This window comes from Myxine glutinosa, chromosome 9 (assembly GCF_964187855.1).
Source record: "Myxine glutinosa chromosome 9, kmMyxGlut1.1, whole genome shotgun sequence".
NCBI lineage: Eukaryota > Metazoa > Chordata > Myxini > Myxiniformes > Myxinidae > Myxine > Myxine glutinosa.
Genome location: NC_136269.1, coordinates 126,982,419 through 127,007,173, shown reverse-complemented (window position 1 = coordinate 127,007,173; position 24,755 = coordinate 126,982,419). Strand labels below are relative to the sequence as shown.

Genomic DNA, 24,755 nt, shown 5'->3' with positions numbered 1-24,755 from the left:
AGTGCTCCATTTAGGAATCATAGTTTTATCGTGCATTCTTTTGTGATCGGCATTTTCTTTAATAAAGTCGGTATTTTTGTACATTTTAATTCCGTGTCAGTTTGAGTTGATTTATTGCAGGGTCGAGGACGTCGGGTGGTTAAGCGCTCACGGCTTCTCCCCGACTTGCTCCTTGCGTGTATAACGAAGGTCCGCCATTGAATTAAATGCCTCGGAATTAAAGCTCATTTGGTCATCTGTGTCTCCCTGCGGTGTTCACCAGAGGGCAGGCACATGACAATATTGTCTGGGCCATTTTAGGATTTCTGTGTGGAATAAGCTAAGATTTAGTAATTTTTTTCTGCTTTTTTGTTGTTTTGTCCCACTGCAAATCAAATAAATACATATGTGGATACCAAAAGATTTTTTATTTCAACAATTTTCTGGAAGAAATGGTGCATTATTTGAAAAAAGTGCAAGGGTGACTATTTTTGGCCACGACAGTATATGGTTATGTATGTATGTTTGTGTATTTGTGACCAAAACGTCTTCAAATATATATAAAACCGAAAAACACGGTCCGTCAAGCCGAGCAATGAGGCCGTGCGACTATACATCTATTAATTACGTACTGTTTGAATGTCGGTTGCATCCTGTCTATTAATTACGTACTGTTGGAATATACCTTTCGACCATTTCGACTGCTGAAACCCATTAGACATTTGAAGACGCTTTAAGACCCAGATGTCCCAAAATACCCCAAAGACACAGCGGGCCCAAAAGACCTCGAACACCCGAAAGACTCAAAAGACCATTAAGAGCCCAAAGACCTGCAAGACACTTTAGACCCATTAGACCAGCTTGGACCCTTGACCGTTTAGAGCTTTACACCACTTGGACCTTTTTTGATTACAAATAAAATACAAAAAATGATATCACTAATATTACAAATAAATTTGTACAAAATAAATGTTTGTATTATGATTTTTTTTTTTTTGTTTTTTTTTTTTTGTATACAATATCGAGGCTCGTGAAAGAGCGAACATTTAATCACACAGAAAGACAAACCGACACATAAAACATATAACATAGGGAGCGGTAGACAAGATGGGGAGAGAGGGGGAAGGACACAAACACAACATTTGAAAGCAGGGACCGAGAGACATGGAGACATCGAGAGATCTGAGAGAGGGCGAGGGCTTTGGGGGGGGGGGGGGGGGGGCGTGGGAAGGGGGCAGTGGGAGCTCAAGCTCAAATTTGAGCAAAAAAGCTCAAATTGGTGTAAATCATGACAACACCAAAGCTCAAGTTTAGCCACGTCATTATCCTCAGTTTAAACATGCCTGTGCCTCTGTAGCGACCTGTGGTGAGGTGAGCGGAGCCACCGCAGGTACAGCAGGACATGTCAAAAAGTTGTGAACAAAGAGCGATTACATTTTGGTTCAGGTCCGAATCCAGACCGGGCCTATCAGTGGGATACAAAACGTAATCTGTTCATACTTGGCGGAGGTATGCTTGTCTACCGAGTGACGTTTTTGTTTATACTGTATATTTAAATGTATCCGTCGTAGTCCGGCAGCTAAGCTAAATATAGCATAACAATTGTGCATTTTGTGAGGACAGCACCAAATTTGGCACACGAGTAGACTATCATATTATGAAAAGATCTGGATATTGGGCCATCTCAGATACAGAGATTTTATTTTTGCAAGATTTGCAGATTTTGCAGATTTGCAAGCTGAGATTGCAACGCCGAGGACGGCCGACTCCTTCCTGCGAGCTGCCCACGTCACCCGCACAAGAAGAGCTCATCAAATCACTGCAGCGGCACTGCACATCCTGCAACACCGTGCGTATGAACGCCACTGTATGACATATGCCGATGATGCAGAAGACCTGCCTGAGTTCGAAGACTGGTGTCACCAGAGAGGAGAAGACATTCCCAACTTTCAGTACTGGGCAACTGTGCTGGAACTGGAGATGTTGGTACTGGTCTACGTGCGTTCTCTGCGGCACTGCGGCAGGCTTCATTCACGATGTACCTTGATGCCCTGACGGAACTGGTCCCATGGTTCCATGCCTTAGACCACACGCACTATGCCAGGTGGGTCCCTGTTCACCTGAGGGACATGGTTGCACTCCCAATGAAGCACCCAGATGTAGCCAGAGAATTCAGGGCTGGCAACTTCACTGTACAGAAGACGAAGAAGGTGTTCTCTTCGATCCCAATCGAATCGAAATCTTGCAAAAATCAAATCTCTGAATCTGAGATGGCCCAATAGGCAATATCCAGATCTTTTCATAATATGATAGTCTACTAGTGTGCCAAATTTGGTGCTTTCCTCGCAAAATGCACAATTGTTATGCTAAGTTGCCCCACTATCGGACCAACTCTTTCATACTCTTCCACTGCTCCTTTACTCGTGCTGCTCTACTTTGGAACTCCTTGTCAGTGTCCTACCAAATTGCTTCTTCTTCTTCTTCTTCCTTTTTCCTTTATTTTATTGTGTTGTCTCAGCCGGAGTGGTCTTCACCTTTTGTGAATGGCGAGCTCTGTCAAAAATGAAAAACAAAAGCGCAGGAACGATGGTGACGTTGAAGGGGCGGGACCGGAAGTGGTGGGAGGGGTTAGAGGTCGAGCGGTGGCGCGAGGCGGCGTTTCCTCAGTTCGGAGTGTGTGTGCGCGCGCGCGCGCCCGGTCCCGAGCTCAGGAACGGTCTCGGTGGTCACCCGGGCAGCATGGGCCTCCTGCCGCTGGACAGGTGGGTGACGTACGCACTACACCGTTGGGTATCGGACGCCTTTATCGAGCTTGTGACGCACTGTGTGTGGAGAACACGTAAGCAGTTTAATTTACCATCTATTTAAATAATCATTAATCATGCGGGACGACTGGGGTTTGACTGTTTTGAAGACCACCTGCGTACGAGATATGTGAGGTAATTCGTACGAGATATGTGAGGTAATTCGTACGAGATATGTGAGGTAATTCGTACGAGATATGTGAGGTAATTCGTCCGAGATATGTGAGGTAATTCGTCCGAGATATGTGAGGTAATTCGTCCGAGATATGTGAGGTAATTCGTCCGAGATATGTGAGGTAATTCGTCCGAGATATGTGAGGTAATTCGTCCGAGATGTGTGAGGTAATTCGTCCGAGATATGTGAGGTAATTCGTCCGAGATATGTGACACGTGGAAGGTTTGGAAGGTAGTCGAGGTTGCAGCTTTATCTTCCAGCTGCTCGACACGTCCGGTCTGTGCGCACGGGTCTCTCGGTCCCGTCCCCTCGAATCACGACGATGAGTGTGAGCAGTAACATCCCGGCCTCCCCGGAGCGCTGTCCACCCATTCGGAATACGTTGAACCCTCGCGATGACATCATGACGTCGGTGGTGTTTGTTTTGTACGTCATCTGCTAATGCTGTCTCTCACTCGTAGGTCTCCAACGTCATGGCTTCAGGCACAGGTCGCTCAAGAACCGAGTGGGGTGGGAGTGGGGAACACCTGCTAACCCGCAGTCTATGCAGGACTTTGTAAAAATAAGTAAATAAATCCAGAGTGCCGGTGATGACTCGCCTACTCTCCGTGGGAGACCCCGTGTGATCATTAATCTTTATTTATCATTCACCTTGGGCTACTCTAACTTCACCAAACTATGGTACGTATGTACATGTAACGTCGAATAATGTAACTTGGTGTGGTGCCCTACGTGAAAGAAGGAAGAGGATCGACATGGATTGAGCCCAACAGAGGACAAGCAGACTCGGTGCTCAGCACGTGACATTGGACACGTTTTTTATTTATTTAAAATTTTAATACAAGGTATAAGGTTCGTAACGGAGCTGTTTAAAATATTCAACACTTAATATATTCCAGCAGATTGAGTGTTTGCCAGAACTTGCCTCCGTGCCACGTGGAATTAACTTCTCCATGTTCTCCAATGGCTTGATCTCAATTTGGGTTCGGACCAGGTCACTCTACCCTGGACATGCTGCTTCTGCTTTCCCAACATTGGATGGAGGTCCTCAACGCCAGACAGGAAATCAGAGCTGTCTCCCTTGACATGTCTCGAGCTTTCGATACGGTATGGCACCCCACACTGCTCACCAAACTCTCCTCATATGGTATCCAAGGCAATCTGCAGTCATGGCTTGCGGACTTCCTTTCCTGTTGTAGTCAACGTGTGGCTCTCAATGGAATTCTCTCATCTGGAGTTCCCCAAGGCAGTGTTCTGGGCCCTGTGCTTTTTCTGGTCTTCATCAATGATCTCTCGGCTCTCTGGAAAATCCTCTCTATCTCTTTGCTGATGACTCCACTCTCTGCCGCTCCATTCCTCATCCCTCAGATCGGCAGTCTGCAGCCTCCTCACTCTCTGCAGACCTGGACAAAATCAGACTGGGCAAACAAATGGAACATGTCTTTCAATGCTGACAAATCTCACACGCTCACTTTGTCTCTCCGTAAAGACAGTGTGGAAAACCCTCCCATCTACTTTCTCAACAATCCTCTCAAAGAAGTTCTGGCTTTCAAGCTTTTGGGTCTCACTATCTGCCATGATCTTTCTTGGGAAAACCACATTTCCAAGCTGGCCTCCAAATCCAGTCGCCGACTGGGCATCCTCCGTCGTGCAAAGTCCTTCCTTGGCACACCTGAGTCCTTATCCACATACAAAGCTTTCATCCACACCTTGATGGAATACTGCTCTCCCCTCTTGGCTGGTGCTCCTGCCTCACTCCGAGCTCGGCTTCATGCTGTCTGTGTCGCTGTTTTTGTTAAAATTTTTTTATTAAAGCGTGGGGATAATGATATGGCAGGTGGCATTGCAGTTGTGTGCAATAGACTTTAAGAGAAAATGGGCTGAACTCCTCCAGGTCTTCAAAATCATTAAGGTAATTTAGGAAATTGATGTCCACTGCGGACCTCGGAAGGATGACAGGCTGAGTCAACCCCCCTGGCGTTAATTCAGCGATCGACCGGGATTCGAACCCAGGATCCTAGGATCCCAAGCCGGCACCCTAACCGCTAAGCCAACACCAGGCTGGTACATATTACACATATTTTGGGTGCCACCTATATTACAAATCATCTTGCCATATCTCATGTTGCAGCACATTGGGTATGATGGGTATGCATGCGCACCCGGAGGTTGGTAGTCCCGCTAGTACCTATATATAATTTTCATCTCGCACATACTGCCATGTTTTACGTGCACTGGTGTATTGTGTGAATAACCCTTGTTTAATGATTTGTGCATAAAGCATCGAGTGATGGCTGATGCTCTCTGTCTGTCGCTCTCTCGTGTGCGTCTCGCTCAGTAACTCCGTGGCAGCTCAGGAAGTGGCACTTCTGTGGTCAGATTTCTGGCTCGTTCGCCTCATTTTCAACTTTGTCGGCTACAGTTCAATCGTCTTACCTGGCTTCATTCTGATCCAGTACTTCAAAAGAAGGAAACGCCTAGATAAAGGTAAAGCGTTTGTTTTTTCTATTTGATGGATTAACCTTTCCAAACTTTGTTTTGGCGGTTTGGTATGCAAGTGTCTTGGTTTAGCCTTTAGAAAATATTTCGCATCAAAGTTCAACCTTGTCACGATCATAACCTGTTCAGATCATAACCTGTTCAGATCATAACCTGTTCAGATCATAACCTGTTCAGATCATAACCTGTTCACCGTATTGCAAAAGCAAGTGCGATGTGTGTAAAGAGATTAATATTTTTAACACTGCAGGTTAAATCTGTATTTGTACAATGCTGATCAAAGATGTTTAATCGTATCAATGAGTCGTGCTAATGAACTACATCCTAAACTAGCAGTGCGATAGCAACAATTCGTGCACAATTCATTCATTCATTCATGAGCCCTTGGGTGGATTTGCACGACGTGCTTGAGGCCTCCTTTCCTGCGTCCTGAGGCTCGTTTGCACGACGTGCTTGAGGCCTCCTTTCCTGCTTCCTGAGGCTCGTTTTGCACGACGTGCTCAGGCCTCCTTTCCTGCTTCCTGAGGCTCGTTTGCACGACGTGCTTGAGGCCTCCTTTCCTGCTTCCTGAGGCTCGTTTTGCACGACGTGCTCAGGCCTCCTTTCCTGCGTCCTGAGGCTCGTTTGCACGACGTGCTTGAGGCCTCCTTTCCTGCTTCCTGAGGCTCGTTTTGCACGACGTGCTCAGGCCTCCTTTCCTGCTTCCTGAGGCTCGTTTTGCACGACGTGCTTGAGGCATCCTTTCCTGCTTCCTGAGGCTCGTTTGCACGACGTGCTTGAGCCCTCCTTTCCTGCTTCCTGAGGCTCGTTTGCACGACGTGCTTGAGGCTTCCTTTCCTGCTTGCTGAGGCTCGTTTGCACGACGTGCTTGAGGGCTCCGAGTGCTTCTGTTCACTGAGGATCTCACCTTCGAAAGTGTTGCGTTTACATTCTGTACGCCTGGCCATCTTTAGCTACTTAACGTGCAGTGTAAACGAACCTTCTCTTTGTTATCAATGGTGATATTAAGCTTGTGGAGGAGCTTGTATGTGTAATGTATTTGGGAGGATGACTCGGCCATCCTTGTGCTTTTACATGAATTGACTTGGACCGGTGTGTACGGTGTGTACCCTAGTTAGAATAGGTACACCGTATCCCTGTGTGTCGTAATGAGGCGACTAAGAGGGTTGGCATCAGGAAGGGCATCCGGCCATAAAAACATTTCCTCAAAAAGAGAACCATGACAATTACAAGTACATATGGGCAGGGTACAGCCCGAAGTGGAGATCGGTTTCTGAGGATTGGGACATGGAATGTAGGGACAGTGACAGGGAGATCAGGAGAAGAGGTGGAAGTATTGATCAGAAGAAGAGTGGACATATGTTGTGTGCAACAGACGAGATGGAAGGGAAGTGGTGTGAGAATGGTGAAGGGTAGGCAGGGACAGAAATACAAGTTTGTGCGGCAAGGGTGCCCAGAGGGCGTGCATGGTGTTGGTGTCCTGTTTTCTGAGGAGTTTGTAGACAGTGTGGTGAGTGTGATTAGAGTGAGTGATCGGTTGATGATGGTGAAAATGATGATTGGAAAGCTCTTGGTGAACGTCATCTCGGGATATGCTCTGCAGGTTGGTCGAAGCGATGAAGAGAAGGACAAGTTCTGGTGTGCGATAGAGAAGCTGATGGAAAATGTGAAAGATGAGGAAGTTGTTGTGGTAGGAGGAGACCTAAATGGACATGTGGGAAGGAGTATGGATGGTTTTGAGGGAGTTCATGGGGGTTACGGATATGGTGTGAGAAATGGAGAAGGTGAAAGGATTTTGGAGTTTGCTGATGGAGCTGATTTGTTGATTTGTAATACTCAGTTCCAGAAAGACTATAATAAGCTTGTTACATACACGTCAGGTGGGTAGACGACAACCGTTGACTACCTGATGGTGCGTAGGCGAGATAGGGGGCACCTCCGGGACACAAAGGTGATCCTGGGGGAGGAGGCTGTCTCACAGCACCACTTGGTTGTCTGCGACGTAAGGGTGAAAGGTGTGAGGAGAGCTCGGCGGGTGAAGTACCAACCGAGAATGAAGGTGTGGAGGTTGAAAGAGGTGACAGTAAGGGAGGCATTAAAAGAGAGGCTGAGTAGGGTAGAGGATGATGTGGTTGAGCTTGAAAGTGGTTGGATGTCAATGAAAGCTAGTCTGTTGGGAGCCGTTGGTGAGGTATGTGGATGGACAAAAGGACCACCGAGGCACTCGGAAACATGGTGGTGGGATGATGAAGTTGGAAAGAGGATTGACGAGAAGAGGAAGAAGTTCAAGGAGTGGCAGAAGGCGAAGGGTACAGGAGCAGAAAAAGCAGAGCATGAAAGTTATAAGGCAGCCAAGAAGGCTGCAAAGAAAGAGGTAGCAAAGGCGCAGGAGACATGTAGGAAAATGTTCGGAGAAGGCTTGGATTTGGAAGAGGGTCAGAGAGCGGTATTCAGGATTGCAAAGCAGATAGCGAAAGAGAGGTGTGATGTGATGGGGGTGAGTTGCTTGAAGGATGAAGTGGGACAAATCGTTGTGGACCCAGATGGAATTAAAGGAAGATGGAAAAGATATATGGAAATGCTGTTGAATACAGAGAATGAATGGGATGGCAACATAGAGAGTTCCCAGTTTTAGGACCGGCAGAGAAGATAACTGAGAAGGAAGTTGAGGAAGCGATAAAAGCAATGAAGAGTAGAAAAGCGGGAGGGCCGACGGGAGCTGTGGGAGATATGTTGAAGGCAGCAGGAAGTTGGGGTGTGATGAGAATGGCAGAGATCTGTAATCTGGTGGTGAAAGAAGGTCGCATTCCAGTGGATTGGGAACTGAGTACCCTCGTCCCTCTATACAAGGGGAAAGGTGACCCTCTGGAGTGTGGCTCGTACCTAGCGATAAAGTTATTGGAGCATGGAATGAAGGTATTGGAAAGGGTGTTGGAGAGGAGGACAAGGAAGAAGGTGAAGATCGATGAAATGCAGTTTTGGATTTATGCCAGGAAGAGGAATGACAGACGCGCTCTTTATTGTGAGGCAGTTGCAGGAGAAGTACATGGAGAGGAGGAAGAAGTTGTTTCTTGGGTTTGTTGATCTGGAGAAAGCATTCGATAGGGTTCCACGCGAAGTATTGACATGGGCATTGAGGAAGTTAGAAGTGGAGGAATGGTTGATCAGAGTTGTGATTGCAATGTACAAAAGAGCGCGCACAGCTGTAAGGACGAAGGACGGGAACAGTGGTGAGTTTGAGGTGAAGGTGGGAGTGCATCAGGGGTCGGTACTAAGTCCACTACTATTTGTAGCTGTGATGGATGTGCTGGCTCAGACCGTAACGGAGGGTTTACTGTGGGAGTTGTTGTATTTTTTTGTATATATATATTTTTTGTATACAAGATCGAGACTCGTGAAAGAGTGAACATTAATCACACAGAAAGACAAGCAGACACATAAAACAAATAACATCGGGAGCGGTAGACAAGATGGGGAGAGAGGGGGAAGGACACAAACACAACATTTGAGAGCAGGGACCGAGAGACATGGAGACATCGAGAGAACTGTGGGAGGGAGAGGGCTTTGGGGGGGGAGGCATGGGAAGGGGGGTGGGGGGGTGGGAGAGGTATAAAACATATGGACACTGCCAGGACTTCCAGGAAAGAAGTTGTAAATTCAAACAAGGTGGATCTGGGGTGAATTAGTGGGGGTCGAAAAGATCAAGGTTTTGGATGGGGGAAGATAAGAGATGGTGGTGAACAGCTGTTTTAAAGACCTGGAGGGAGGAGTGTGATTGAAGTGAGTGTGGGAGTTTGTTCCAGAGGCGGGAGAAAAGAGGAATGAAAGAGTGAAGGTGAGCAGAGAGCCGAGATTTCGGCAGTTTCACCATCAGAGGGTGGCTGGCAGATCTTGTGCAACCTGTAGGAATATTTGGGGGACAGAGCACAGAGAGAGCTGGGGGAGCAAGGCCGAGAGGAGTCGGTAGAAGACAGAAAGACCACCTATCTGCCTGCGGTGAGTGAGTGAAAGGCCCTCAGAGATAGCTTCATCGCGGGAGATTCCAATGATTCTGAAAGCTTTGGATTCAACAGCGTGAAGCCGAGCCAGGTGTGAGGCAGGAGCACCAGCCCATAGGGGAGAACAGTATTCCATTGAGCTGCGGATGAAAGCCTTGTATGTGGTGAGGAGCTCAGGTGTGCCTAGGAAGGACTTCGCACGACGGAGGATGCCCAGTCGGCGACTGGCTTTGGAGGCCAGCTTGGAAATGTGGTTTTCCCAAGAAAGATCATGGCAGATAGTGAGACCCAAAAGCTTGAGCGACAGAACTTCTTGGAGAGGATTGTTGAGAAAGTAGATGGGAGGGTTGTCCAGTCGATCTTTTCGGAGAGACATAGTAAGAGTGTGAGATTTGTCAGGATTGAAAGACATGTTCCACTTGTTTGACCAGTATGTGATTTTGTCCAGGTCTTCAGAGAGTGAGGAGGCTGCAGACTGCCGATCTGAGGGAAGAGGAATGGAGCGGCAGAGAGTGGAGTCATCAGCAGAGATAGAGAGGATTTTCCAGAGAGTCGGAGAGATCATTGATAAAAAAAAAAACCCACCTTTTAGAGGCCATTTTTCCCCGCAAAGCGGGAGTTGGCCTTTTTGGGGACCGTGGTTGTTGTTGTTTTTTTGTCCCCTTTTTGAAGCAATGTTTTACGGCTGGATGCCCTTCCTGCCGCTAACCCTGTTTGTCGCCTTTTTACGACAAGCAGGGAATTACCAGTGGACTGGTACTCAAATTTGCCGACCTCGGAAGGATGACAGGCTGAGTTAACCCCCCTGGCGTTAATTCAGCTGATCGACTGGGATTCGAACCCAGGATCCTTGGATCCTAAGCTGGCACCCTAGCCGCTAGCCCAACACCAGGCAACACCAAGGAGAGATCATTGATAAAGACCAGAAAAAGCACAGGGCCCAGCACACTGCCTTGGGGAACTCCAGCCTGAATAGGAAGGGGGAGATGAGAGAAATCCATTCAGGGCCACACGTTGACTACGACCAGAGAGGAAGTCCGCAAGCCATGCATGGAGATTTCCATGGATACTGTTGTGGAAAACCAATCAGGTCCACACAACTTTAGTCCAACTTGTGGTTTAATTCCATTTAGATCATGACATCATCCTGTAATGCAGGAAATGCAATAAGTATACGATGTGGCATCACATGGGACCATTCATCTATCTATAATTCCAGCAATCTCTGTGTGTATGTTTGTATGTTTGTATGTTTGTATGTTTGTATGTTTGTATGTTTGTATGTTTGTATGTATGTTTGTCTGTGACCGCTGTTTCTCGACAACTACCGGTCCGATATACTTGAAACTTGCCAGGTATATTGCTGGGGACCCGAGGATGTGCCTTTTCAAGGTTTTAAATTAATCGCAGAAGTAGTTACCGAGCTATGTCCAAAAAACGATTCAACCAATCAGAGAGCAGCGAGCTATCACGTGTGCCGAACGTGGCGAACAGACTCTGCCTCGGATGGCACGTTTGAGAGCGTATTCATTTATTTCCCGTCGGCAAACTATGTTGCCGTTAAACTATGTTTTAAAACTAATTAAAACTAATTTGCGATTCATCGTAACTGCGATTTGCGACCTTCCGGACAGTGAGGACTGCACTTCCGGCAGCCAATCACAGAACGCGTTATTGCGTAGGCGTGGCCGATGTGAGAGCGAGCTGAGCCCAGTGCGTGCGCCATTACGGTACGTAATTCGATTTCTTCCGGAGAAAATAATAATTTCTCGATTTCTTATGCGCATTATTTCTCCCAATTCAGTCAGAGCGAAGGGCGGAAGCGAAGAGCGTTGTTTTTTTTGTTTACGGGCGTACGGGCGGGGTAGAGCGTACGGGTAGCGGTTTTTTTTTTTTTTGGCAAGGAACGGGCACCCACGTACGGGCATGCCCTAGTCTATCTATAATTCCACTAATCTCTGTGTGTGTGTGTGTGTGTATGTCTGTGTGTGTGTTTGTTTGTCTGTGACCGCTGTTTATCGACAACCACGGGTCCGATATACTTGCAACTTGCCAGGTATATTGCTGGGGACCCGAGGATGTGCCTTTTCAAGGTTTGAAATTAATCGGACAAGTAGTTACCGAGCTATGTCCAAAAAACGATTCAACCAATCAGAGAGCAGCGAGCTATCACGTGTGCCGAACGTGGCGAACAGACTCTGCCTCGGACGGCACATTTGAGAGCGTATTCATTTATTTCACGTTGGCAAACTATGTTGGCATTAAACTATGTTTTAAAACTAATTAAAACTAATTTGCGATTCATCGTAACTGCGATTTGCGACCTTCCGGACAGTGAAGACTTCACTTCCGGCAGCCAATCACAGAACGTGTTGTTGCGAGCCGAGCCGAGCGCGTGCGCCATTACGGTTCGTAATTCGATTTCTTCCGGAGAAAATAATAATTTCTCGATTTCTTATGCGCATTATTTCTCCCAGAGCGAAGGGCGGAAGCGAAGAGCGTTGTTTTTTTTGTTTACGGGCGTACGGGCGGGGTAGAGCGTACGGGTAGCGTTTTTTTTTTTTTTTGGCAAGGAACGGGCACCCACGTACGGGCATGCCCTAGTCTATCTATAATTCCAGTAATCTCTGTATGTCTGTATGTCTGTGACCGCTGTTTCTCGACAACCACGGGTCTGATATACTTTAAGCTTGCCAGGTATATTGCTGGGGACCCGAGGATGTGCCTTTTCAAGGTTTCATATTAATCGGAGAAGTAGTTACCGAGCTATGTCCAAAAAACGATTCAACCAATCAGAGAGCAGCGAGCTATCACGTGTGCCGAACGTGGCGAACAGACTCTGCCTCGGACGGCACATTTGAGAGCGTATTCATTTATTTCACGTTGGCAAACTATGTTGCCGTTAAACTATGTTTTAAAACTAATTAAAACTAATTTGCGATTCATCGTAACTGCGATATGCGACCTTCCGGACAGTCAAATGAGGACGTCACTTCCGGACTTACGGACTCGCAAGCCGTTCGCTTTCCGTTCACGCAAGCCGTTCGCTGGACCAAACCATTTCATGTAAATAGAGGGGGGGGATATAATTTTAGATATATATATAGTACGGGCATGCCCTAGTAACATTCAATGCAAGCAAGCTGGATATTCTATGCTGGCGTACCGTTAGCGAGTCTACCAGATGTAACGTGTCACAGGAGAAGTCTCGGAGCACTGTCCGCAGCAGCGGGTCTTATAGTCACGCCCCTAGCGGTGTCAACGAGCAGCGAGCATCACCCCCGGGTTCAGTACGAATACGATTTCACTACATTCTCCCCCCCCGTCAGAATTATACGGCGGTGCGGCTAGAAGCGAGCGAGCGTCAGCACGAACAGGGTACGGAACATCAGTCGACCCAACCGTATCGGGCCGGGCGGCGAATTTCTCTGCCAGCACGCGTCCGAAATTCCCCGGGTACGGCATCACGTATCCCTGTGTCCGGGGCATTCCATGTCAAATCATCAAAGAATCTGCCGTCATCTCTCAGATTTTTGTAAAACTTTGGGAACCAATTGGGACCCATGAAAAACGGCAAGAACTCAAATATTTTTGCTAACAGCCTCTTAATTAGTGAGATACAGACTAACGAACTTTGGACTAATTAGCGCGACGTCACGAATTCAAATGGCCATATCTCTAAAAGTATAACACCTAGAGAGCTGGTTTTGGTGTCATTTTAAAGGTATTTTCATGCCCTATGAATTTGTCTGGGCAACATTTTCCTACCTCCAACCACAAAAAAGTTGTCACAAAATATAAACTTCAATTGTGAATCCCCAAAAAATGTATCCTTCAAATTTCCTCAAATTCATCCCAGAGGTACCTTATGATGTCAAGAAGCTTCCACATAAATTTTGTGATGGGCACCCCAATAGTTTCTGAGATATGAGCAATAATGTACATGTACGTATGGCATATAGGTTCGAAAATCAGCATTTGTAATGTATTATACAATCAATAAGTGAGTTCAAGTACACAGTGTTCACTAACCTGACTTAGGCTTTCAATTTCCTCTTCAATGCAGCAACAGCAGCACCTGCACTTGTTCACTTTTCTTGGTCGTTGATTCAAACTTGTGCTTGAGTTGTTCTATCATCTCCTGTCCTGCATCCTGGAGTTTGTTAGATGGCAATCCTGTCGCGATTTCCAATTTTTTCTTCACAGTGTCACCGATTTTCTTGGTTTTGGATTTCACATATTTATCTGCAGCAAGTCTCTTTTTTGGAATAGGTGATTCTCCAATCAATCCCAAAGACTCATTCAGTGTATTCAGTTCCATTTCAGGAGAATGAAATTCAAACTCCCCTGAACTGCCTGGTATTGGTGATTCACCTCCACCATCATTGTCCTCACTACTGCTAATAGCGCTGCTGGTCACTGGTAATGGTATTTCACTCTGAGTCTCTACCACACCTGGTTGTCTTTTTGCCAGTTTCTTACGACACTGGGTACAGATTTTCTGTGCACTTTGCAGTTTGAGGCTTGGATGAGCGGCTATGGCTTTTTGGCTAACAGCTCTCAAGCCAGACGACTTTGGTTTTTCATGAGCTCCAAAGGGATTGCAGCAGGATTTCTGCTTCAAGATGAACTTTTCCTTGGCAGTCGTCATTTTTCTGCAGCTCCTTCAGAAGTGAACTGCCAATTTCTGTTGGTGGCAGGCCTAAGCATTACACTAAGCCAACTTGGACTTTCCCTGGGGATCTTAGACTGTGAAAGTTGCATCACCTCGAATTACCCACATGGGAAATCCCAGTTGGAATTCCCCAGATGAGAATTCCCCTCAGGCCCAGTTGAAAATGAAAGTATATGATACTTCAAAGCAATTGATGGTTGTTCCCTGTGTTCCCTGTCATGGCTAGGTTAGAATGATTGTATAATACATTACAAATGCTGATTTTCGAACCTATATGCCATACGTACATGTACATTATTGCTCATATCTCAGAAACTATTGGAGTGCCCATCACAAAACTTATGTGGAAGCTTCTTGACATCATAAGGTACATCTGGGATGAATTTGAGGAAATTTGAAGGATACATTTTTTTTGGATTCACGATTGAAGTTTATATTTGGTGATAACTTTTTTGTGATTGGAGGTAGGAAAATGTTGCCCAGACAAATTTATAGGGCATGAAAATACCTTTAAAATGACACCAAAACCAGCTCTCTAGGTGTTATACTTTTAGAGATATGGCCATTTGAATTCGCGACATCGCGCTAATTAGTCCAAAGTTCGTTAACCTGTATCTCACTAATTAAGAGGCTGTTAGCAAAAATATTTGAGTTCTAGCTGTTTTTCATGGGTCCCAATTGGTTCCCAAAGTTTTACAAAAATCTGAGAGATGACGGCAGATTCTTTGATGATTTGACATGGAATGACCCCGTCCCCGGCGTCGGAGGCGCCATCAGGGTCGGGTGACGAAGGGGGTAACTCCAAGTCGTCGGGCCCAGGTAGACCCGGCGAGGGGAGAGTCCGGTGACTTTCGGCGATGGGAGCGTCGGGAGAGGCCATAGTCTCATAGATGGGTTCGGTCGGTCCGTCCGATTCCCTACTCAGGTCGGCGACCCCGCAAGGGGCAAGGTGACGGACGGAGACAGTAGTCTCACGGCCATCAGTCGTCATCACACGAGCATGCTCAGGATTAGCCTGGAGAATCTGCACTTTGTCCACTAGGGGGTCGTACTTGCTCGCGCGAACCGCCCGTTTAAGGTAGGCCGGCCCGGGCCCAGCGAGCCAACTGGGCAAAGACCGTATACACCCCGTGCTCCTGGGGTGGTGGAAAAGTCGCTCGTGGGGAGTTTGGTTGGTTGCCGTACACAGGAGAGCCCTGATCGAGTTCAACGCCGCAGGTAGCGACCAAGCCCATTTATCGAGGCCCCGGCCGAGGGTCCGGAGGTTGAGCATGACGGCCCTCCAGATAATCCCGTTGAAGCGTTCGATCTGCCCATTAGCTTGGGGTCTGTACGGCGTGGTGTAACTAGAAGCAATGTTATTTTGGAGCAGATAGCCGCGCACCTCCTGAGACAAGAAGACCGCACCCCGGTCGGTATGGACATAGGCCGGGTACCCGAACATTGAGAACAAGTTCTGTAAGCATCGCATCACCGTGGCAGCAGTCATGTCCGCACACGTATAAGCAAAGGGGAATCGCGAGTACTCATCGACGATAGTGAGCAGATAGCGAGAGCTGCTCGACACCGGCAATGGGCCCTTGAAATCCATCGCCAAGCGTTCCCACGGTCGCGTAGCCTTAACCAGAGTCCCCATGGGAGGGTTATAGAAACGCGGTTTGATTTCCGCGCAGATAGCGCAGTCGCGACAGATACGGCGGATATCGTCAATCGAGTATGGGAGATTGCCACGCCGCACAAAATGAGCGAAACGCGTCACGCCGGGATGGCCTGCAGTGGCATGCAGCACCCGTAGGCCCTCCAAAGAGGTGATACCCGCGCATGTAGCCGGTCGTGATAAGGCATCGGCGGCCCGGTTATCCTTCCCCGGGCGATATTCGATGGTGTAACAGAAGTCGGCGAGTTCGATACGCCAGCGAGTGATTTTCTCATTCTTAATGCGCTGGGCGTGTAAGGTGTCGTACATGAACGCAACGCTTTGCTGGTCCGTGATGATTTGGAAGCACCGCCCGAGTAAGTACGGGCGCCATCGCCGAATAGACTCGACGATCGCATACGCTTCCTTTTCGACGGACGAGTGTCTCCGCTCAGCAGTGGTAGGAGTCCGTGAAAAGAAAGCCACGGGACGCCCCCCTTGGGAGAGGGTCGCCGCGATGGCCTGATCCGAGGCGTCACTTTCGAGGATGAAAGAGCCGCTCTCGTCGATTGTCGCCACGGCGGCTCAGGCGATGTTGGCCTTAAGGCCTTGAAAGGCCGCCAATGCGGCCGGACTCAGTGGGAAGGTGTCGCAGGCCACGAGGGGGCGAAGTTTCGCGGAGAAATTTTGCACCCATTTGGAGTAATGGGCGAATAGCCCGAGGGCGCGCTTCAGGGACGCCCGATCACAGGGAGGGGCCATGTCGAGCAAAGGTCGCAGACGCTCCTTATCCGGAGCGACAGAGCCATGGGTCACGGTGTACCCCAGAAGATCTATCGTGCGTAGGGAGTATTGGCACTTATCCTCGTTCATAGTTAAGTGATACCTCTGCGCGACCTCAAGGAAGCGCTTCAGATTAGCATCATGGTGCCCTTGGTCATATCCACAAACCGTAAGATTATCGAGGTAGACGAAAACATCGGTTAAGTGCTCCCGCGCAATGAGGTCATCCATGGCCCTCTGGAAACAAGCGACCCCGTTCGTTACCCCAAAAGGCAATCGCGTAAATTGGTACAACCGCTGCCCCGACTCAAAAGCGGTATAGATACGATCCGCCCTAGAGATAGGGATCTGGTGGTACGCACTACGGAGATCGAGAGTGCTATAGACCGAATACTGGGACACCTGTTGCACCAGCGCGTCCATCCCCGGAAGGGGGTAGGCATCCAGCTGTGTAAAGCGGTTAATCGTTTGGGAATAGTCGATTACCATGCGTCTGCGGTGGGCCTCGCTGCGCACCACCAAGACCTGGGCGTGTCACGGCGACCTGCTAGGTTCTATGATGCCGTCTTTCAAGAGCTGAGCCGTTTCGTCCGCAATGAATTGCATGTCTGCGCGAGAGTAGCGCCGTGATTTCACCGCGACAGGGGTGCAGTCGGAGGTTAGATTGGGGAACAGCGAAAGCGGCTGGATGTCCATTTGCGCTAGGGCGCACACCGCAAGCGCGTCGTCCGCCCCCACAACAAGCGTGTCAGGCCCACCAAACTCCATTACCAGACGTCCATGCAGCTTAAGAAAATCGTGTCCTAACAGAATATCAGCACATAAAGCGGGTAAAACCATAAGGTGTACATCAGGAAAAACCCGTCCCTTTAGCACGAGTTTCAATCGGCATTCCCCCTTCGTGCTGAGTCGAAGCCCCTGGGAAGCCATGAAGATCCGTCTCGTAGACCTCCAGATCTGCCATCCATGCCTGAGCACAAGTCGCTGGTCGATAAAACTATCTGTAGACCCTGTATCCACCAAGGCCCGAACACAATGGCCTTCGACCATGAGGGGAATAAGGGCTTGAGCCAGGCCAGACGAGGCTGCTGGGAGTGGGACTGAACCCCCCGAATGGGTCGGACAAGCCTCGCGGGTGGATCCTATGCCAGCAGCAGTTTTGCGGTCGTGGCCGGAGTATGCGTTGTCCATGGGGAATCCATTAATGCCATCAGAGGGCTTTCCCAAGCATTCCGGTGTTTCGCGATTCAAAATCTGACAATTCTGACGGGAAAAGGCCTCCGTAGTATTTGAAAACGCCTTTTGACACTTTTGGCAGGAAAAGGCCTCCGTAGTATTCGAAATCGCCTTTTCCGGGGTGAGGGCCACCGTTAGCTCGTGGACGACACGAGGAGAATGTTCCGCTGGGGCTTGGCGAGGCTTCAAAGCCCCTGGCGTGGCCCGGAGTTTGGTCAAGGACACGTACTTCGTGCCCGATTGAGGATGAGACTGTGGTGGCTGTCCGGTGACGCCCGCCAAGGACGTCTGAGTGCCCAGGGGCCCGCAGAGAGGGGCCCTCCCCTTCGAAGACGGGTAAGGCGCCGGGTTTCGGGCTCGGCTCGCAGGCTCCGCAATGAGCCCATTCAAGGTCGCCGCGACCGCGCGACCGCGCGATTCAATGAGCCGCGAGCCGCGTGCCGTTTTCCTGCACACTTTCGCGTAATGTCCCTTTTGCGAGCACAAATGGCATATAGCGTCTCGTGCCGGACACACGGGCCGGGCATGGCGTGGCCCCCCACAGAAAAAGCATGCGGCCCCGCGTAAGGCCTTGGGTCTGGTCGTAGCGGCAGCCGTCAGGACTGGGTCTTCCTCCGGAGCATCCCAGAGTTCCGCGAGCAGGTCCGCGTCCTCGGCGGTAGCACTCTCCGGCCGGGCGTGTAGTGTAGTGCCCGCCAAGAGGCGCGTGCGATCATAGGTGTTCGATTGCATCCGCGCTTCGGTGTATACTTTCCCTTGCTCGAGTGCCGTAGCGAAGGTCAGGTCGGTCTTCTCTAAGAGCTTGAGCCTTAGTTCCTGGGAGGAGACCCCTGCAATGAAGCCATCTAAAAGAAGATCATCCTGAGCCTGCGCGGGAGTCCGTGGCTCCTTGATGCTGTCCAGCAAGAGCTGCCGGAGCTCCTGGGCATAGTGGTCCATTGCCTCGTTGGGTTGCTGACGTCGCGTTAGCAGCAAATATCGTGCATACACCGGGCTTTTTTCCTTTATGTACAGCCGTTTGAGCTCCGCGATCGAGAGGTCATACGTCGCGAATTGAGCGATGGAATTGTACACCTTGTAGTCGATTTTTGAATGAAGCGTTGCTAGCTTCGCGGCAGCCGTCGGCGCGGTCTCAGGCTCCTCAAAATGATTCTCCAATGTTCTGAGCCAGTGCTTCAGTTGCAAGCCACCATCTGGGGCTTGCGGGTCGGCGCAGAATACGGCAACCGCCAGCGTCTTGTTGCCAGCCATGTCGGTAGATATAAATGGAATTAAGTGTTGTGGAAAACCAATCGGGTCCACACAACTTTAGTCCAACTTGTGGTTTAATTCCATTTAGATCATGACATCATCCTGTAATGCAGGAAATGCAATAAGTATACGATGTGGCATCACATGGGACCATTCATCTATCTATAATTCCACTAATCTCTGTGTGTATGTTTGTTTGTACGTTTGTTTGTTTGTTTGTATGTCTGTGACCGCTGTTTCTCGACAACTACCGGTCCGATATACTTGAAACTTGCCAGGTATATTGCTGGGGACCCGAGGATGTGCCTTTTCAAGGTTTCATATTAATCGGACAATTACTTACCGAGCTATGTCCAAAAAACGATTCAACCAATCAGAGAGCAGCGAGCTATCGCGTGTGCCGAACGTGGCGGACACACTCTGCCTCGGATGGCACATTTGAGAGCGTATTCATTTATTTCACGTTTGCAAACTATGTTGCCGTTAAACTATGTTTTAAAACTAATAAAAACTAATTTGCGATTCATCGTAACTGCGATATACGACCTTCCAGACAGTGAGGACTGCACTTCCGGCATCCAATCACAGAACGCGTTATTGCGTAGGCGTGGCCGATGTGAGAGCGAGCTGATGCTGAGCCCAGCGCGTGCGCCATTACGGTACGTAATTCGATTTCTTCCGGAGAAAATAATAATTTCTCGATTTCTTATGCGCATTATTTCTCCCAATTCAGTCAGAGCGAAGGGCGGAAGCGAAGAGCGTTGTTTTTTTTGTTTACGGGCGTACGGGCGGGGTAGAGCGTACGGGTAGCGTTTTTTTTTTTTTTTGGCACATTTGAGAGCGTATTCATTTATTTCACGTTGGCAAACTATGTTGCCGCTATGTTGGCGTTAAACTATGTTTTACAACTAATTAAAACTAATTTGCGATTCTTTCGCTTTCCTGCGCATTTGTGCACGCTATGGCGATTTCTTTACCAAACTCCGCTAGCCGTTAGCTTTGGACCAAACCATTTCATGTAAATAGAGGGGGGGGATTGTCACCGTACTCGCAAGCCGTTAGCTTTGGACCAAACCATTGCATGTAAATAGAGGGGGGGGGGGGGGGGGATATACTTTTAGATATATATATAGTACGGGCATGCCCTAGTAACATTCAATGCAAGCAAGCTGGATATTCTATGCTGGCGTACCGTTAGCGAGTCTACCAGATGTAACGTGTCACAGGAGAAGTCTCGGAGCACCGTCCGCAGCAGCGGGTCTTATAGTCACGCCCCTAGCGGTGTCAACGAGCAGCGAGCATCACCCCCGGGTTCAGTACGAATACGATTTCACTACATTCTCCCCCCCCCGTCAGAATTATACGGCGGTGCGGCTAGAAGCGAGCGAGCGTCAGCACGAACAGGGTACGGAACATCAGTCGACCCAACCGTATCGGGCCGGGCGGCGAATTTCTCTGCCAGCACGCGTCCGAAATTCCCCGGGTACGGCATCACGTATCCCTGTGTCCCCGGCGTCGGAGGCGCCATCAGGGTCGGGTGACGAAGGGGGTAACTCCAAGTCGTCGGGCCCAGGTAGACCCGGCGAGGGGAAAGTCGGTAGACTTTCGGCGATGGGAGCGTCGGGAGAGGCCATAGTCTCATAGATGGGTTCGGTCGGTCCGTCCGATTCCCTACTCAGGTCGGCGACCCCGCAAGGGGCAAGGTGACGGACGGAGACAGTAGTCTCACGGCCATCAGTCGTCATCACACGAGCATGCTCAGGATTAGCCTGGAGAATCTGCACTTTGTCCACTAGGGGGTCGTACTTGCTCGCGTGAACCGCCCGTTTAAGGTAGGCCGGCCCGGGCCCAGCGAGCCAACTGGGCAAAGACCGTATACACCCCGTGCTCCTGGGGTGGTGGAAAAGTCGCTCGTGGGGAGTTTGGTTGGTTGCCGTACACAGGAGAGCCCTGATCGAGTTCAACGCCGCAGGTAGCGACCAAGCCCATTTATCGAGGCCCCGGCCGAGGGTCCGGAGGCTCAGCATGACGGCCCTCCATATAATCCCATTAAAGCGTTCGATCTGCCCATTCGCTTGGGGCCGGTACGGGGTGGTGTAGCTCGAAGCGACATTATGCTGGAGCAAGTAGCTCCTCACCTCCTGGGACAGGAACACCGCACCCCGATCGGTATGCACGTAGGCCGGATACCCGAACATAGAAAACAAATTCTGCAGGCACCGAATAACCGTGGCAGCCGACATATCCCCGCACGTGTAAGCAAAGGGGAATCGTGAATACTCATCGACGATAGTGAGCAGATAGCGAGAGTTGCTCGACATTGGCAGCGGCCCTTTGAAGTCCATCGCCAAGCGCTCCCACGGTCTAGTAGCCCTAACGAGTGTCCCCATAGGAGGGTTATAAAAACGCGGTTTGAGTTCCGCACAGATCGCGCAATCACGGCAGATGCGGCGGATGTCCTCAATCGAGTACGGCAGATTGCCCTCGCGCACAAAATGCGCGAAGCGCGTTACCCCGGGATGACACATAGTGCCGTGCAAAGTGCGCAGCCCCTCCAAAGTTACAACCCCCGCGCAAGTGGCCGGCCTCGATAAGGCGTCAGCGACCAGGTATCCTTCCCCGGGCGGTATTTGATGGTGTAGCAGAAGTCGGCGAGTTCGATACGCCAACGGGTGATTTTCTCATTCTTAATGCGCTGAGCATGTAAGGTGTCGTACATAAACACAACGCTCTGTTGGTCCGTGACGATTTGGAAACACCGCCCAAGCAGATACGGCCGCCATCGCCGAATTGATTCGATGATCGCGTACGCTTCCTTTTCGACAGACGAATGCCTCCGCTCGGCGGAGGTGAGAGTCCGCGAGAAGAAAGCCACAGGGCGGCCCCCTTGGGAGAGAGTCGCCGCTATCGCATGATCTGAGGCATCACTCTCCAAAACGAAAGAGGCACTCTCGTCAATCGTCGCGACAGCGGGGCCAGCGATGTCGACTTTAAGGCCCTCGAAGGCCGCCAGGGCGGCCGGGCCCATGGGGAAAGTGTCGCAGGCCACGAGGGGGCGGAGCTTCGCGGAGAAATTTTGCACCCACTTTGAATAGTGGGCGAACAGCCCTAGAGCGCGTTTCAGCGAAGCCCGGTCGCTAGGCGGAGCCATATCGAGCAAAGGGCGCAGACGCTCCTGAGACGGAGCCATGGGTCACGGTGTACCCCAAAAGGTCTACCGTGCGTAGAGAGTATCGACACTTAGCCGCATTCATGGTTAGGCGATATTTCCGCGCGACCTCGAAGAAGCGTTTCAGATTAGCGTCGTGATGCTCCTGGTCATACCCACAAACCGTAAGATTGTCCAAATAGACAAAGACATCGGTCAAATTCTCCTTCGCAACGAGGTCATCCATAGCCCTCTGAAAACAAGCGACTCCGTTAGTTACCCCAAAGGGAAGTCGCGTGAACTGGTACAACCGCTGACCTGATTCAAAGGCTGTAAAGACGCGATCAGCCCTAGAGATGGGGACTTGATGATACGCACTACGCAGATCGAGAGTGCTATAAACGGAATACAGGGCCACCTGGCGTACCAGGGCGTCCATCCCCGGTAAGGGGTAGGCATCCAGCTGTGTAAAACGATTAATCGTCTGCGAATAGTCGATTACCATGCGCCGGCGGTGGGCCTCACTCCGCACCACTAAGACTTGGGCCCGCCACGGTGACCTCCTGTGTTCTATAATACCGTCCTTTAAGAGCAGGGCCGTTTCTTCCGCAATGAATTGCGCGTCCGCGCGAGAGTAGCGCCGCGATTTGACGGCTACAGGGGTACAATCAGTGGTCGGGTTGGGGAACAGTGAGAGAGGCTCCATGTCCATTTGAGCGAGGGCGCACACAGCGAGCGTGTCCGGCCCACCGAAGTCTATTTCCAAACGTCCATGCCGCTTAAGGAAATGAAGTCCTAACAGAACGTCAGCGCATAAAGCAGGTAATACCATGAGATACACGTCCGGGAACGTGCGTCCCTTTATCACAAGTTTCAATCGACACGCCCCTTTTGTGCTCAACCGAAGTCCCTGAGAGGCCATGAAGATCCGGCGGGTTGTCCCGAGAACCGGCCACCCATGTTGATACACAAGTCGCTGATCGATAAAACTATCCGTGGACCCCGTGTCAATCAAAGCTTGCACAAAAACGCCTGCGACCGTGAGCGGAATGATGGCCTGCGCAAGGCCGGCAGACCCGGCAGGTATTGTACCGGCCGGGCGAGAAGATCGCGCCTCGCGGGTGGATCCCACGCCGGCTGCAATCCTTCGGGCAGCGTCGGCAGGTTGGGCCTCAGCAGGAGCATTGAAGTCAGTTGGCTCATCAGCAGATTCATTTGCTAGAGTGGGTGTGTGTAGGTCGTAAGAGCCGCCGCCAGATGGCGCTCGAGTCACGTGAGAAAGATCTCTGCCGTCTGCAGGTTCATATGCCAAAGTGAGTGCATGTAATTCGTAAGAGCCGCCGTCAGATGGCGCTCGAGTCACGTGAGAAGGATCTCTGCCGTCTGCAGATTCATATGCCAAAGTGGGTGCATGTAATTCGTGCTGCGTTTGCCGCACATCGAGAGGAGTTTCCACAGCAGGAGCATGTCGCTTGTTTGAAGTAGGCGTTCGAACGCCAGTCAAGGTCGGTCGCGCTGCGGCCGGTCGCGTTCGCGCCATTTGTTTCGGCGGCCCGGTGTATCTCACCAAGGTCGGGCGTGCAGCCAGAGGCCCGCGAGAAGGAGAGCGGCTCATCAAAGCCGAGTGAGGCGTCCCCTCCGGCGCTCGATCCGTTGGCTCCGCGATGAGCCCATTCAAGGTCGCGCGGGGACGCGTGCCCCGAGCGGCCTTCCTGCAGACCTTTGCAAAATGGCCCTTGGTGGAGCACAGGTGGCATGTAGCCTCCCGAGCCGGGCATTCAGAGCGAGGGTGCTGCCGATTCCCGCAAAAATAACATTTTGCATACCGGTCAGGCCGTGGCCGGGCAGCGGCGGCAGCAGTGAGGCCGGAAGCGGAGTTCGCTTCAGGAGCACCCGGAGTCTCGGCCGTGGTGGTCGGGTCCTCCTCCGTATCCTCGGCGGTAGCCCTCTCCGGTCGCGCGAGTTGAGAGGCCCCCGCCACGACTCGTGGGTGATCGTATGTGTTGGATTGTTCTCGGGCATCTGTATATACGCGCGCCAGCCGTAGTGCTTCCGTAAATGTCAGATCCGCGACCTCCAGGAGTCGGAGCCGCAAGACCCCAGAACTAATTCCGGAGATGAATGAATCTCAGAGCAAGTCGTCCTGCACTTGCTCGTGGGTCCGTACGTCCTGCACGCAGTCCGCCAACAGGTAGCGCAACTCCTGCGCGTAGCGATCGATCAATTCAGATGGTTGTTGTCGCCGCTGGGAGAGTTGATGCCGGCCGTGCACAGCGCTCCGTGTTTTTACGTATAAGCGCTTCAGCTCGGCTAATGCTGTAGCGTATGTCTCAAATCAAGCTATGTTCCGGAACACGGTGTGATAGACCTTCGACTGTAACACGGACAGCTTCATCGCAGCGGTGAGCTCTGTTTCGTGAGCAGCAAAATAATTCTCCAGCGTTTTGAGCCAGTGAGTGAACTCCGATGCTGATCCCTCAGCTTGAGAGTCGGCTCCGAGAATTGGTACCACGATCATCTTGTGGTCAGCCATTCCGGCGATCTAAATGATATTAAATGTCGTGAAAATCA

General features: G+C 50.3%; 1 protein-coding gene across 2 annotated transcripts in view; it reads left to right on the top strand.

Moving 5' to 3' along the window:
• The first annotated feature begins 2,599 nt into the window (after positions 1–2,599).
• SLC35B2 (solute carrier family 35 member B2) overlaps positions 2,600–24,755 on the top strand; it is a 44,784-nt gene continuing 22,628 nt past the window's right edge. The window contains exons 1-2 of one of the 2 annotated variants that reach the window (XM_068128203.2): positions 2,606–2,741; positions 5,297–5,445. In XM_068128203.2, the coding sequence (XP_067984304.2) occupies positions 2,719–2,741; positions 5,297–5,445 (172 nt within the window). In that variant the 5' untranslated portion in view covers positions 2,606–2,718. Of the gene's footprint in view, positions 2,742–5,296; positions 5,446–24,755 lie in introns of both variants that reach the window. The other variant, XM_068128206.2, reaches the window with a different exon arrangement.